The sequence below is a fragment of the Aphelocoma coerulescens genome, assembly GCF_041296385.1.
Source record: "Aphelocoma coerulescens isolate FSJ_1873_10779 chromosome Z unlocalized genomic scaffold, UR_Acoe_1.0 ChrZ, whole genome shotgun sequence".
Lineage (NCBI taxonomy): Eukaryota > Metazoa > Chordata > Aves > Passeriformes > Corvidae > Aphelocoma > Aphelocoma coerulescens.
Genome location: NW_027184085.1, coordinates 54692825 through 54709594, shown reverse-complemented (window position 1 = coordinate 54709594; position 16770 = coordinate 54692825). Strand labels below are relative to the sequence as shown.

At 41.2% G+C, this 16770-nt stretch overlaps 1 protein-coding gene across 1 annotated transcript in view; it reads right to left on the bottom strand.

Moving 5' to 3' along the window:
* The window catches only part of SNX30 (sorting nexin family member 30), a 52364-nt gene that overhangs the window by 7860 nt on the left and 27734 nt on the right, over nucleotides 1-16770 (bottom strand). Inside the window, exons 4-7 of the mRNA XM_069001001.1 lie at nucleotides 14479-14637; nucleotides 11701-11896; nucleotides 10199-10398; nucleotides 4563-4649 (exon numbers count right to left, since the gene is read on the bottom strand). Of these exons, the coding sequence (XP_068857102.1) occupies nucleotides 4563-4649; nucleotides 10199-10398; nucleotides 11701-11896; nucleotides 14479-14637 (642 nt within the window). The remainder of the gene's footprint in view (nucleotides 1-4562; nucleotides 4650-10198; nucleotides 10399-11700; nucleotides 11897-14478; nucleotides 14638-16770) is intronic.

Genomic DNA, 16770 nt, shown 5'->3' with positions numbered 1-16770 from the left:
CTTCCACTTTGTACCTTACAGGCTTCCTGAACAAAATTTAACTGCAAAGCACTTGTGATCATCACTGTGGGATGGGCTCATGAACCTTTAGGCTCAACACTGGACACATTACCATGTAAAAGCAATGAATGACATCTTGAAGGACAGCCCACTGCAAGCTGAGGTAGAGTTAAATGGATTTTTGACAGTAGTCACTGGCTCAAGGTACATACACTTTAGACCAACTAAGTTGGTGTTCCTTGCTTATGTTATAACTAATATAATGTATACTACCAAGCAGATACAGGAATAATTTACAAGTGTTTCCTCAAGTAGGAAAGCCAAACTCCTTTCTCTCCCTTCTCATTGCTGCATGGTCCACACACAGGAATCCTGTAAGGACATGTAGACTAAGCCCACGACCTCAGAAAAGGAAACTCCTGAATCCCGGTACCAAAGCAAGAAGTGAACTTTTGCTCCAGAAGCTGTGACTTGCACAAAGGCAAAGTGCAGAATGAAGAACATTTGAAGAACTTTGTGGTGGCTCCCCTCATACTTAATTTCAGTAAATTGAACATGTGGCTCCTTCAGCCGTCCTTAAATCAGCCCAGTTTTCCTCATAATCCATAGCCAGGGCAAGGTCCCTCTCAGAGGATGCATAATTCACTGCTGCCCAGTTACCTCTGTATAGTTTCTGTGGTGTTTGTTTCTTCTCTTAAGTGGCACCAGCACAATAAAGCAAGCACTGAGATCTTGTTTCTATGCTCAGTAATGGACCATGCATTATGCAGGTTCCTGTATACCTTTACCAGGTTCTAAATCTTGCAATAAACATAGATGTTAAAACATCATGGCTTTTTCAGGTATACATTGAAAAATGAAAAGGTAATATGTGTAGCCCTAAAGACACAAGCAGTTCCCATGTGAGCTGTATCAAAGAATTCAATTTCTCTCTGAGGGGCATGAAAGAAGGAAGAGGATGAACAGACTAGATAAGAAGCTTTCCATGGACAGCTACAGGAAGTTAGATGTGTGCTCCTATCTTGCAGTTCGGCAAGGTACTCAATTTAGGCAGAAACACACCAACTGTGTTTCTTGTCCAGGACCTGGATTAGGGCTGATCACTGAAGTATTACTCAGAGAAGGTCTTACATCTGTTCTCCAATACACCAACCTGTTCGAGATGCAGGAGCTCTTCATACTCATGGGTTTTGAGTTTCCCTTTATTCACACAACTGAATTTACACTACAGGCAGCTTGGAGGTTCAGTAGATACTCTTTTCCCCTACTATGTCTGAGCACTATACTTATGGCTACAGAATTCACTCTGCTACAACTCCAGATGAAGTTCCCTCATAGGCTTCAGACAAGAACGACCAAGAGAGTGACTGGAAGGTTTAGGGGATGCTCCCCTCTAGGCATCTATGCCTTGCATCAGAAGTACTCTGATACCTTAATGGGAAAGGCTAGGCTATCAAGAGAAATATTTATGAAGTCTGGAAGCAAAACCATGTAAGATTTCCAAATCCAATTAACTTAGCTTCTAAGCACTCATCAGCTTCCTGCTTCTTCTGCCAGGATCTGAAACCACAAGGAAGCTATACAAAAATCTGTTCTTTCTCACAGCGAGTTCTCTGGCTGAGAGGGCGGTATGAGTTTAGAGTTACAGGGATAATTCAGTGATCAGCAGATGCATCACATGTGCTCTCATTAAGGAACAACAATTAACTCCAACTAAGTCTCCAGAGGCATCATGAAAGCAGTATCTGCACATGCTGCAGTACTACTTAGAAGTGCAAATGCCTTTCCTTACAAAACTGCAGCTTCCTAGAATGTAATTTACAACTCAGTAGTTAAGACAAAATTTTAAGTTAATTAACAGCTTTTAACACTTTATATCAGTGCAAAGTCAATGCAAAGAGATATTACGTGTTTACCATCAAATTTGGGCCTAAGTTGAAACATCTATGCTGATGCTTTTATCAGCTTTTACAAGTGGAGACGCTAAATATTAGCTAGCAACTAAGAACCAGAAAGTAGATTGGATTTTGGGGGAAGTTGCTACTTCCTTACTGATATCTGCTCTCAGCTACTTAATATCTTAAAAGCCCCTCAAGCCACAAAACCAAAGTGACAACTGGTTCAAACTCTAACACACTCTTAAACGGCCCAGGACTATTTTAATGAGTCACTTTCAACTGATAAGAGATGTATATGCAAGCAGGAACTGAGCATAAAATTGTATATATATGGTAAGAAGTTCTGCATGTACATTTAATCCTTTTCATGCTGATTCTGTTGTCTTAAAAAGCTAAGCTTGCATAACATCTAGTAGTTTGGTGTTGTCAATTTACAGATGGTGTGTCCACTTTAAAACTCCTCTATATCATCATTACCAAGTAATAAATGGTCCCAAAGCAGAAAAAATCCAGCATTAATTAGACAACTAGTCTTTGCATATGATACTTCTACCTTCCTAGCTCTTGGGAAACAGTTATCTGTTACAAGGCTTTTTTTCTTCCCTATAAATATATATGGCCACCTTCTACTTCAAGTTCTGCACTGCCATCTTTACTGTCCCATAGATCCCCACCCTTCAAAGCCTTGAGGAAGAGAGAATAAAACAGGTCATCAGAAGCAAACTTCATCTCACCAAAATGAAACCACATCCTCAGTGTGCTGGTTGGATTATTGCAAAATCAGCTCCAGCATGGGTCAGAAATGGGTGAGAGGCATTTCACCACTGCACTCGTTAGAAACTGAAAGGCTGCAGACTCCACATGAACACCATGATGCTACTGGTAAACACCACCCACATTGCTTTTGTGTAAGCTTCAGCACTCTGAGCAGTACCTGCTGACAGACAGTCACAGTAGCCCTACAAGCACTCTGCATTCGTAGGCCTGAGCTCTAAGCAGATGATCTCACTGCCAGAACAATCTAATGGCCTGGTGAGCTCTGTGATCCCAGGCTGGGTATGTGCACAGGAGGCTCAGAATGCCCTCCAGTGAGAGATTATCAAGTAGTGCTAGGCCTTCCTTTCATGATCTAAACATAGGCCTTTGCTCTCTTAAGGTTTTGTTTGGGGTCTTTTTACATCATTTCTACCAAATCAGCAAATACGCCACAAGACACACAAATGCCGTCCCACAACTGCAGCACATGACCCTCTGCCTGCTTTTAGTTTCCAGCAAGTCATAGTCAGGAGACCTCAATGAATGTAAGATATGCTGCTAGGCACAGCTCTGAGCTATCAGCTCCAGCTGGAAAGGTTCTGAAAACCCCAGAGATAGTATTTTGTGAACATGCAAGGAGTTCTATACAGTTTGTTCAACTTCATCTTGTAAATGACACAAACTAGTTTTGTTACAAAAAGGTACAAGGAGTTGCCAAAAAATATGCTTATACTCTGGAGAGGAGATGTAAGTATTCAAAAAATTTGCAAGATTTAAATGCTGTACTTTACACAATAGTCCCACTGAAATATGAGATCCAAAGGCCTTTTAACAGGTGAGAGATCAGCAAAATTCATCAGTTCCCCTGCATCAAGATCTTGGTAAAGTCAAATGCCTAAAAACCTCAACTGGCTTGCTGTATGTGCTAGATTTAGTTCTGTTCATCCTAGATACAACTGTTAGAATACCTGTTTATACAAGGCTACACTGAGGAACTGGAGTACATACCACACCAGAAAGCAGAGGGGCAGGCAGTAGACCCAAATACAAGAGCACCACAAAATACCTAGTACACCACTATTTGTAGCTCATTATAGACAAAATATCAGAAAAACACTTTTGCATTTCTATGCTCTTGTTCTCTTCAGCTTCTCAGGTTCAAAATATTATGTGAACCTCCTGTACAGTGACCCTTACTGTACAGTAGTCATAACACTGGAAAGCCATCCATTAATTATTAACACAAATATAAGGGGAACCAAAAACCTCCAAGAAGAGGAAGGGAACAAACCCTGTTGCCATCATCATTAGAGGTGCAGTGATTTAAGAAAAGGCTCTTGCACTCTGTTTCATGCAGAAGCAGGTGGCAGCATGTCACTTCACAGCTTTGCCTTTGCATGGAGCCCAGCCAAAACCTGTCACCCAGTGACACGTGCCATATCTGCTCAGCATCACACAGGTAGACCTCCCTAGCAGAAAGGGCAAAATATGGAGTTTTCCACAGCCAAAACCGGTCTTCTGCCACAATACAGCTCCACAGTGCCAGGGATAGGACCTTAACTCAGCTAGCTGACATCCTGCTGCGTCACCAGGGACTGTTCTACCACTGCTTCAGTCCCTATCACTGCACAGTCCAACTGCCTGCTGGCTGTTTTTGAAGTGTTAGAGTCATCCTGCTCTGAACTGTGGAAGATCACTAGTACAGAAGTTGCTAGACAAGTTACATATATCCATACTTGGGTCTTTATTTCACACCAGCTTACCAACAAAAAATTTCTGTTCTGCCCGAAACTGCTTATACTGCAAAGAAAACACAAGACCCAGAAAAAAGCAAGTTCTGCTTCCCCATTTTTCTCAGGAAGTAGTGTAAGTGCAAACTGGTTTTGTAGAGCAATTTTAAGTGCTAACCTTTGGACGATCTTCTCTTTTCAAGGCTACTGCTTCCAGTTTTGCTTCATACTCGGCTTGAACTTGGTCTCTCTTCTTCAACACATTCTATGGGCAAGAGAAAAGACAGCTGTGAAAGGGATCCTCTTGTTCCTTCCCCCAGCCTGCAAGAAACTCTGAAGTGACATATCTTCATTGCCAATTCAGCCCAAAGTCAGACTTTCAGATTTACTTTGTTCTGTGTTAGAGCATTCAGGGAGTAGCTTTTTAATAACAAAGAGCACTTGCTCTCCAACAGCTGGCAGGGTCAGATAAAATTCAACATTTGAAGAACCTGGAGGCATGCGAGATAGAAGCTGTCATGACCCTGACTAAGTAAATTTAATTCATCAGTTGACCTATTATTGCCATGAAAAGGATATAAACAAAAGCATCAAAGCTGACAAGGACTAATGTAAAGTTTCTGATATCCTCAAGCAGCAGACACACAACAGCACTGGCTAAGAAACAGGAAGACCACCACAGAAGGTATTACAGCTCCCTTTTCACTTGCAAAGACTCTTCAGAATCCTTTAAAGCAAGCTGTCACATCCTGGTGTTAAAGCAAGCCTTTATTTTAGATCAGTTTGCAGGGTTTGGTTGTTGATTTAATTAAAAAATAAAAAGAAAATTATGAAAAGCACAATTTACATGAAAAGCATTGGACTGCCTGAGAGAGCTTCTCAAGCAGTAAACATTTTCTTGACAGAGTGTTCGCAAAATAGAGAGCCAAAGATGCTACCCTTAGCTTCTACTACATCCACAAAGAGCTTCACTAAGGTTATACCACAGTCTTACAATTTGAAAACAACCACAGGAATTAGTCTATATAAGAATGTCTTACTAAAACATAAGCAGTTTTGTGTCTGTAAGAGCAGGCAACTTACCTGTTCAGGTTTCACAAAGAAACAACTAGTATTTTTTAATTACTCAATTGATGCAAAGTAATTATTAAAAATGCTCAGAGGGAAGTCAGCCAACACTCACTGTAAATCTGAAATTCTCTTGCAGCTAACTTGGCTTTGAGTCTTCCCTTCTGCCACCTAGAAGGAATTTCCCCATTTAGACATGAAGCGATAACTAGTCATTTTAACAGTTCCAGAGAAGGCTAGTAACACAGGACTAGTCATGTGCACTGCTGCCTACAGAATTATGTTTTTAAGAGTAGCTCCTCAGAGCTCTAACAGCCAGTCCAGCCTAAATCTAACCGAGGACATAAAAGTCCCGTATCCACTAATCATCATCATTTCCCCTCCTCCTTCTTAAGGCAAGAGAAGGTCAACAGAGCAGTTGCTCTAGAGTAGAGATGCTGCCATCAACAGTCTTTTAAACTTCAACCCACGATAAATGGGAATGGCACCTGATCCACAAAGCTGCTATTAGATTAGTCAATAAAAAAGGGCAAACCTGAAAAGCTCACCTTCAACAGCTTAACTCTCTCTTTTGTCCCAGAAGCAAGCATGCCATTGGTTGTGTTTGCTTGACAAACTACAACATCCCCCCCTTCTTTTTGGAATCTATGCAACTATGTGGGATGGCCTTTAAGTGATTGAGGTTACCAATGCAACTAAAGTCTGAGAGATTTAATAGGTATTTCTACTTTGCACTGCCTCTTGAACCTCAGTCAACTGAAATTTCTTCTGTGAAAAACAACTGTCTCCAGCAATGCATTTTGCCTTTAGAAGCCTGGAGTTAGGGCAGGAAGCTGAATCTATACCAGGAGTAGCCAATGATTAACAGTTATTGGCAAACTGGATTCAAAGAACAGGTGTCTTAATTCCCCTGAAGTGCTCAAAGCCCACCTACTGTGGACTATTAACAATGAGCTTGTGAATACAGTTTTAAGTATCCAGTAATGGCTGACTTGTAAGTGATGGGAAAAATATTGCCCTCCCTTTCACTTGTCCCATATTTTCCTCTGGCACCTCCAGGGAATCTCCTCTCAGTTCTAGATTGATGCCTTGATGCTTTAGCAGCAACTATGAAAAGCTCTGCATCAAGTATCCTCAAAACTACCACAGACCATGCAATACTAGTTAAGGTCTCACTTAGAGAGAAAAAAAAATTTTAGAAGTTGGAAGAAAATAAACACCAAACAGAAAAAACTCAAGCAGCACACCTCAGTTATTTCAGGTCAGAACTAAACCAGCGGTGTTTGAACACTGAAGACTTAGCTTGGTTTCAGCAACGCAGTTCCTTCTCCATTTTGTATTTAGTTGAAAGGTTCTACCTAGGCCCATACACAGCTACAGTTTGCTATCAGCCTCCTATCTCAAATTTCAATTTTGATCCTATTTGCACACCACATAGCTTCCTACTGTGACTAAATGTCACAAAAGGATCTCTAGTTACTCATGCCCCTAAAGACACAGTTACCTATTAATGTGGCGCTTGCTTTGAACACGCATTAAAAGTAATGTCCAAGAACACCCCTGAGGATCATATCATCTGATAAGCCTTTCCAGCAATGTTAAGCATACAGAAGTCATATAACATCCTAATATGTGCACTGAATAATGTATAGGAGAGTTTGTCCTCTGCACATGCCTACCTGGGCAATGCCAGTGTACATCAGCAAATGGGGTACCCCATGTTTGCTGACATGGGCCCCACTGCACCAGGAATCGAGACATAACCTTGCCATGTCATGGAAACCATGGAAGAGGCCTCAACGATTATCTCGTCCAACCTTTCTTGGCAAAAGCACACCCTAGACAATATGGGTCCTGTCCAGCTGGATCTTAAATGTGTCCAGTGTTGGGGAATCTACCACTTCCCTGGGGACATAATTCCAAGGTTGATTGTTCTCATTGTGAAAATTCTCCTCTTGTGTTCAACGAAAATGTCCCCAAGAATAATTTGCACTGATTATCCCTGTTTTTCCAAGGGTCTCCTTGTGAAAAGGGAGCTTCCATCATATTTGTAGTCAATCCTTAAATACTGGTACATGGTGATAACATTTTCCCTAAGCCTTCCGTCAAGGTTGAACATACCCAGCTCTCCCAGCCTTTCCTCACACAGCAGACTTCTCAGTCCCTTGACCATCTTTGTGGTTGTTTTCCAGACTCTATTCAGCTTTTCCACATGTCCACATATTTTTTTGTGCAGCAGGGATAAAAACTGAACACAGTTGTGGCCTAACAAGTGCTGAACAGAGTGAGTAATTTGGAAAAGGTCTCTCCTGGACACTTCCAGCACATGTTTTAACTCAAGGCCACTAAACCAGCTTCTGCCCTGTTCTGCAAATCTTTCAAACAAACCCAGAGACTAGGCTTTCCTCAAACCAGCTAATATTCTATTCAACCAGAACTATTGGGCTTTGCCTCCGTACGTGCAGTTGGGCTCTTCCCCTCAGCTACAACCGTGCTCCTGAAGACATCAAGGCCTCTTCATCTCGGAACAGTGACGATAATCTGGCAGTTCTTACTTGAGGGCCATTCAGCCAGCTATCGACTGCTCTACAGATCATGTTCCCATACCTACACCAGCGGTACAGTGTGCAGCAAAGAAGCTAATCGAGGTTGCACTGAACTCCTAGTACCTGAAGACTTACCGTCCATCAAGCACCCTGTGCAAAAGATGTGCTCTGAAAGACCCAAACAGACTTTCATCTCACAGGTAGTCCTCACAGCAGCTGATGAAGAGGAATGCACTGCAAGGGAAGAGGACGCCCCTTTCAACAGAAAGCCTCCTGCACTTCAAGTGTAACCTCCTTACTAACCTTGGTTACTTCCTGGGTGTTATGGATTCTGCAAAAACAGTTCAGTAGCTGCTCACTTCAGAAACAGCAACAGGCTGATGTTTCCTAGAAGAAGAAAACTGCACTTTGTAGAACCTGAGAGTTCAGTTTTGCTATTTGAGAGGGAAGGAAAATATGAACAGTTTTGGCTAACAGTAGCTTTTGTTCTTAATTTTCAAATTTCAGACTGAGTAAAGCATCTCAGTAAGATGCCCAAGCCAGACACTGAACAACATAATCCTTTAGAACACTAGAAAGTCAAGTCCACAGTTTAAAAAGCTCAAGCTAAAAAGTGAGGGTTTCTTTGGCTGAAGAAGTACTTTAGACAGTTAAGTAACTGTTGGCTTGAGACAGTGCTATTATAAAAGGGTTCTAAAAGGCCAAAAGGAAGCTTAGGTGCAAGTCTGTAATGCTGCTCTGCCTGTGGTAAGTGGTGATTATCTGCCTAGAGTACCTCTTCAGCTAAAGAAACCCTTGCTTTTTAGCTCAAAAAAATTTCCCCTGCTATATTTGTGAAGGGCACCTCTCACAACTCAGTTTGCCTCTTCAGATGCCATCTTTGGTAGGCATTTTTAGCATCAAAAGCCAGACATTCTGAGTTAAAGTATTTAATCACTAGCCTCATGTTCTGTTTATTTGTAAGCACACTCCATCCACCTCCACTTCCTACAGTCCAAACACCCTGAGACAAGGTTTCCAACAGCTCACTGTGTTCAAGTAATACTTTACTATTAATAAACCTGTAAAGAAAATACACTTCATTCATGCTGGGGTCAAATCCATGGTGACAAAAGCAAAGAATATACTCAGGAAATTAGTGTAAAGTCACCTGCAAGAATACTTTAGCCACACAGGAGATGTACAACTCCTGAAGCTGGGAAAAGACTTTACAAGTAAGTGTTTCAATTCTCAGTTTGAGAAGCACAGGATGAGATTAAAAAGGACTACCATGTTCAGACTGTAAGTTTATAATGGGCTGTTAGATCTGTAAAGGAGTGTGTATCATAGCCTTGTAGCAGTTGTTCCAAGTGGAAAGTCTTCAGAAGGAACTTGTCTGTTAGTCCCTCATAGAGGGACTGCTAATACATACTGTGCCATAGGCATGTAGTGAAAAGCTCCGATGGATGAACCAAAGTCCTTGATATAATAATTTAGTGAAGTTTACTCAGTAGTTCTTTTCCCCATTGTGACTGATTACCAATACTCCTTAACTTCAAGAGAATAAAACCCACATTAAAGTAGCTTTTATAACATCTGTGTAAGCAGTAAAACACCAAGTTCTTAGAGAGATTGAGAGTCACAGAATACCATCTTTACGCAGTTACTTGGTATGCAGAACTTAACAACAGACACATCATGCCTAGGGTATGGGGACGACAGAGGAAGCTGTGCTGGTCATTTGGACACATGGTTCTAAAACAAGGCACCCAACTCTGCTACATACAAGTGACAGAAATTCCTGTGCTATCATTCCTGTAGGACCAGGCACTGACCCTGGTGAAGAGGGTGAAGACCCACATGAAGAGCTGAAGCACAACTGGTTTCAAATCAAAGAAAGATTCTAGGCAGCCACAAGATGTCTCCCATAGAGTACCACCTGCCACACCAATGAAGGGGCAACTCCTCAACATGTTGTGTACACCCTACAGCACTAACCCTAGCTTGACTGAAGAGCAGACCAGACAGATACTGCTACCCATGCAGTACCCAGCTATTAAAAATACCTAGTTTTGTTTTGACTGTGAAAATATCCTACTTAATGTATTATTTACTTCCCCACTTTTCCCACTTCCAGCATTTCTCACTGTTAAAAAGAACAAACTCGCTAATTCCAGGCAAACACAAATGACGGCACTTTCTGCCACAGGGCTCTCTTTACCTTCATTGACTCAGCATACAATATGTATTCCCTAAGCACAGGCAGGAAGTCTTCTGTCATGTCCTCACTGAGTTCTTCAAGAGCTGTGCAGCAATTCCCAATACAGGCAGACACTCCTTCCAGTGGCTCTGACAGCTCAACCTCCAGCCCTCCCCAGGTTGAATAAACAGGCCCATATTCTCGTAGTTCCACCAAGTATTCTGCAAGAGGCAGATGGAAAACTAGATTAACAGAGTAAGAGCAGGACACAAAGATGTGCAAACACAAAACAGAAGAAATTATGCACCAAGTCTGAGTAACATTAATGCCCACAGGGAGCCAAGATTTGTGTTGTGTTAGCATTTTTAAAGAGACAGAGCTCTACGGCTGCAGAGGTGACAGGTTCAAGTTGCCTCTTTCTTAACTTACCATTCCTACAGACTTCCAATACTAAGGCTCTTGCACCTTTGCAGTAGCCAAAGTTAGTTTTCTAAACATACGTAAGACTTAACTCTACTAAGACAGGCCTGTAAAGCTTGTCTTCATCTAGGAATTCCATTTTTACTCCTCCAGGTGGAATCTGACGCAGTCCAGCGCCTTAATTGTGTCTCCCCTGATGGAGGAGGCTTTTAGAGTCTTTGCCAGGAGTCAGAGACGAACGGGACTTTTAGCCTTCTCCTTCTTCTGCAGTTGTTTATTAAGTCTTATCAGCGAAATACAAACCACTATCATGACCCAGACATAGCATGAAGTAGAGAATGCAAGAAAAGCCAAATTATCAAGATAGCACAGCCTTTTTAAAGGTAAGTTAACCAATAAAAACTTAAAACAAAAGATATTTTCACTTTTCTACCAATGTCTAGTAAATTTTCTTGTCACGCAGACAGGAACTGCAGAATTCTTTATCCAATCATTCCAAACTACTTCTACTGCAGAACATGGAGTAGTAGAAGAAGAAGAAGGTCTGGAGAACAACAACAATCCTCCATTTTGATGTTTTTTGCTTTTATCTACTTACTACATTAATAAACCCAAAACCTCTAAATTTTTCACCCTGTGATAATTTTACATAATATTCTATCAACTAGCTCACACCAGTGTGATTCTAATTCTTCCCAGAGGGTAGGCAATTTTCTCCATGGACGAAGGTCAAAAACAGTGTTGTCCAGGGGGGTAGAACCCTTCAAAACAGGCAGAGAAATGTTCTCTGCATTCTGGGCTCCCACAGAATCTACAGGTTCTTCCACCTTCCAAAATTCTTTGAAAAAATTACTCTAGTAAGATAGTAGGTTGGTATAAAATGTTCAACTTTAAAAAAATATTTGGAGAGTTGCACTAGTATCAGACACTGTGTTAGGTTTTGGGCCTTTTTAAAATTTGGAACAGGCATTAGATTTTGCCCTGCGTGTGACTTATTACAGGCCAGAATCGTCAACACGAATTATCTTGATCATGCTATCAACCAGAGTAAGACACAGAGCATTCAGACTGAAGTATTACGATGGAACACCTTGTGTCCTTACCCAACTGCTCCTTGATGATCCGTTGTGCTATTCTGTCAATGGTACCAAGCTTTAGAGAGAATGTGTCTAGATAATCCCCAATGGCTGCAAACTCCAGTGGCCGACTTCTTAATTTGTAGCCTCCTGTAACGTATTTGACAGACTCCCCCATCTTTGATAGCAAAGCCATTCCTTGCTTTTTGTAGGCATTAAGATCCTAGGAATTAAAACAAACAAAAATAACAAAACCAAAAAACCTCAAACCAAACCAAACAAAAAACAAAACAAATTTAAAAAAGAAACCGAAACAAACAAAAAAAAAAAAAAAAAAAAAAAAACAAAAACCAAAACAACAACAAAAACCACAAAACAAAACAAAGCAAACCACAAAAAACAACAACAACAAAATCCAAAACAAAACAAAAACACAAAAAAACCCAAAAACACACAAATGAAGAAATATGTTTAGGAATACTCACTTACATGTTCAAATATTAATACAATGAAGGATACTTTCCAGTCAAGATCAAATCTTGTGAAGGCAAGAGATTACATGTGACATGCAGCCTTGGACAAAGGCCTTCTACAAGCTGTATAGCTGAGCACAGCTTCAAGTCTACCCCTAGATGGAGGTATATTATCCAGGAGAATAGCATGAAGAACATTAGAAATAACTAAGTAGCCTGACTTTGCATGTGGCCATACTGTCCCATGTTCCTGTACTCTCACCAGGGAAGCAGCCATATTAACAGCTCTGGTTCCACCAAAACAGTTCACATCATTCACCTACACATACATCTAAGTCATAGGCACAATGCCAGTATTAACCAGATGTACCAGCTGGCTCTCGTGACCTAGTAGAGGGCTACACATTGCACACTTATTTGGTCAGCAGCCTCCTCACTCCAGTTCCGTGGTCACACAGGAGGCAGGTGAAGACTGCACACAGAAAAAGTGCAGCGTGGGGAGACCAGCAAAGCTTCTCTGCAAGAGGCACTGTAGCTCAGGCTGGGTCAGATGCATCCATGTTGCCTCCACAGAAAGTGTAAACTTCCTTGACATTCCTTTACACATTTGCATAAACCAACCTTCTGAAAACCTGTGCTAACAAGACTGTTTGCCTACAATCTTCAAGGGATTTCATCTTAACAGTACACCAGAAAAAAATTGTTTTAGTTAGCCAAAAAGCTGTGAATTTTGCATTTTACTCCTTCCAGCAGAGGTCAGTATTCAACATCTCAAAACAGGGCCAGGAGCTATAACTAGGTTGTCCTATACAGCCTGAGGAAGAGATGTGTTCAAACGAAGTAGGCCTGTAGAGATCAAGCATTCAGACATATTACAGACTAGACTAAAATCTTAAGTGTTCTTAAAAAAAAAACCACAAAAAACCAGCAGCCATCTTCAAAACATGCACTATGGTATTCCTTCCAAGTACTTAACGTAAGTCAAATGTAAGTCTGATTACAAAAACCTGACATCTTAGCAGCTATTATAATTTTCTATTGTGTTTGCATTTAAATGCAGTGGTTCCTTGACTTTTGCTTTCTGCGTGTCCTAAGCTCTAGCTGCAAACAGGCATCAGAAAAGATCCTTGAACTCAAAATTATTCACTCACTCTCTCAAGCATTCTAGTATGTTACAGGTCGAAACAGGGAACCTGAAGAAACGCTGGTTTCTCTTTTTCAACCAGAAGGTGATCTTACGACTTCCTGTAGTAACTAAATTCTGAAGTCCTAGCACACTGAACTCACACTCACTGCTCCACTGGACCAAGTTCAAACATTAGCGACAGTCAGCAGAACAGCTGTCCTTTCCCTCTTCCTCCCAGGATGCTCTGTAACCTCAAGGCAAACTGCTAAAAGCAGAGGATGAAGCCCTTGAAATTCATTTTACAGGCGTGGAAGAAGAGAAAAAAGCAGCTAAGAAAGCTGCATCATGCTTGGACAGCTGAAAAGAGGAACAGAGCTATCTGACATTTAAGGTGCTAAATAAATTCTGTGTTACTGGCTTGTTTCACTGGTTAAGTTCACCATGGAGGGGAAATAAAAGAACACTGGAGACTGATTCTTAACAGCAAGCAGAGCATGAACCTGAAGTGAGCTCAAACATCACATTTAAGTGAGCCAGAGTAATGTGACTTTGGAAAGGCGTGCTTTTATAGCTCTTCTCACCTATCTGGTAAAACCCAAGCATAGCTGCAGGTCCTCTTAGTCTGATTTAAAATGCAGTTCTAAAGAAAGCCAAAGAAAATTGCACCATTCCTGCATGAGTCATGCAGAAGATAAGCATGTAACTGCTGGCTGAGAACAAATGAGAATGAGGCCTCCATGCTTAGTTTTGAGGGCATAAAGTGCAAGCAGTATAAAAAGCACAGTCAAGATAAAAAGTCAAGAAATTTGCAAGCTTTCATGCAAGGGAGACTTCTCTTCTTCTGCCCCTTCCCTCCTCCCCAAAACCAGATTTTAAAGTCTACCGCTTTCTGAATTTTTAATCTCTCTTGCATAACAGGAGTATGTTCTAGGCTCCAAAACAAGCAGGTCTGGAGAATTCAATTTATCAATCTGCCGAGAGGATTCCTCTTCCCTTCAAGCACAGGGAACCTATACTGTTGTCACTCATAAGGGTCCATCACACACAATAGCCAAGGTCCCCAACAACCCTCTGGTATTTTAGAGGAAGCTCTGATCTCCACATGTAGTTTTGTTAATGCCTTTTCACCTTAATTTTTGAAGGGATTGCAAAGGTTTCTGTTCTTTTGTTCCTGTCAACAACTGCATTTGAAAGCTACTGGCTTACCTTAGCTGTGAGAAAGACGTTGAAGTGCTCATTAAAAGACAGCACCGGGTGATCAGTTATTCTCTTCAAGAACTTGTCTAATGCTTTCCTCCTCGTCTCCACAAACTCTTCCGAAAAGCGATCAACAACACCCTTCACCACAAATTTTTCAGGAAGAGGCTGTCAGAGATAAGCAAACAGCACAAGATTCAAGAGACTAAAACCTTGCTTTTGTTATTTGGAAGCAAACAAAGCAGTCAAATTCCAGTCTTAACAGGAATTGAAACGTTGTGTTTGCTAACAGGAACCATGCATCAGATGGGATTCAAGCTGTGCTCAGAATTACCCTTTAGCTGGTCTGGCTTAAAGGTAGCCATTCCACCGAGTGGCTTCAGCTGAGAGCCACACCAGGGAAGTCAGACAGTACTCACACTAAGTACTTGTAACATAGCTTAGATTGTTCTCCCTACTGTTATCCATGTTCACGATCCAGCTCTAAAGAGATGCCAGAAGAGCTGCATGCTATTTGTAACAGAAGTGTACACACCCCCCCCACTGCCCAGTGTTGAAGCAAGGCTGCCCAGTCTAGGGAAACTCAGAAAATTTGACTATTCTACTTCCTCCACACACTCCTCTCTGACCAATTTAGAGGTTTTGAACACGGTCCTCCTGTAAAAGGCTGACAGCCTTACTGAGAACACTGAGCAAAAACAAACTGGCAGCTTGACACAGCAAATGGCTGGACCTTTTCTGAAGTACGAGCACACCCGGTCATCTATCATGGCTGACTTTCCTCAGTATGCTTCTGTAAGTGACGAAGGCCTGACAGTACATCCACTCTTACGTCTTACTGCCTTGAGTCCATTAGTTCATCTCTGCAGTCCAGCTTGGCATGTAAGCCCAGACTGTCTCCAGACTTGCTATAGTCCCCCCTGTTACACTTAGATTACACACTCTGAACTACCACTTTGGATGGAAGACAACTTTTTAAGCTGAAGCATGGTTAGTTTCAGCTCTACCACTAGATCTGCTTTTTTTCTGTACAGACAGCACGGACGTCAAGATTAATATCAGTTTTAAAATTGTGCTACACATTTCATTCTTGTGAACCAGTCCATCCAGACAATCTGCTTACAGTAAGGCTAGCAATGACAGCCATTTTCGCCCAGCTCAGGAATCAGGATTCACCTCTGGAAAGAGTCTTTGTCATCTAAAATCTGTCAAAAATAATTAAAGAAAAAGAAGTCTATACATATTGCTTTCCCACTATACCCAAGCTGATGTGGCTTGTACATGAACACACTATCTCCTAGGAAAGCACAGCCAGCATGACTTAGCTGCGATACAGCTACATTTTGACCACTGTATTTGGTTCTTACAATTTAAGACCTACCTTGTTATGCTTAGCATTCAAACCAGTTAGTCATTCTAGTTAAACCAGTGTAAGGTACTCTATCATTAGACTTCTCCAAAAGTACAATGCCTTGTACATTAGTTTTCAGGGAGGAAGAAACTCTCTTCCTTTGCTTTGTAAACTTTAGCTGGGACTCTAGGAAGTCACTACCTCAGCATCATACCTCAGCAGGAGGAAAAGAAAAATGTTTCAAGAAAAGAAAAAAGAGGGAAAGGAAGACTAGTTTAAAGAAGACTAATTCAACCAAACACATCCAATCTGGCACTGAATAATCACTGAAGTTTGAGCATTTGAGAGCCACAGAAGAGTGCATCTCTATTACAAAAACTTCTGCTGTTTAACCTGCTTTCAACTACAGCAGTAGGTACATTCCTTTCCATTTTAGGCCTTTGGAGGTCCATCTCAAGTAATCAATACACAGAGCAGTCAGAAATAGCTTCAAGTAGCCAAACATGACCATCCAAGGACAAGGACCTTGGCTGCGTTAGGTTTACCTTCCTAGTCTAGAGACAGATCTGACATCAGTTTTACTGTTTTTTAAAAGAAAAGATTAGAACGTCTCAGATCTTTTAAAGAAAATGTAACTATCAGTAGCTGAAGAGACGAAAAGGAACCCATACTGAGCTTAGTTTTGGCTCCTAAGTGTAGGCTGTCATGACGCACTGCACTGAGAAGACACATCATTTGCTACAGGAAAATTTTAGGCAGAATCACTACATAGAGATTAGGAAAACAACTCCCTTCTGATAATTTGTTAAAACAAAAGGCTTTCAAGGATTGCAGTATCCATAATTACAAATACATATAGTCTTAGATTGTCTTGAAACATCTTCTCAGAGTGCACTTGAGTCAACTGCCTTTAGCTTCTACACCCCATCTATTTCTAGATGATAAATACA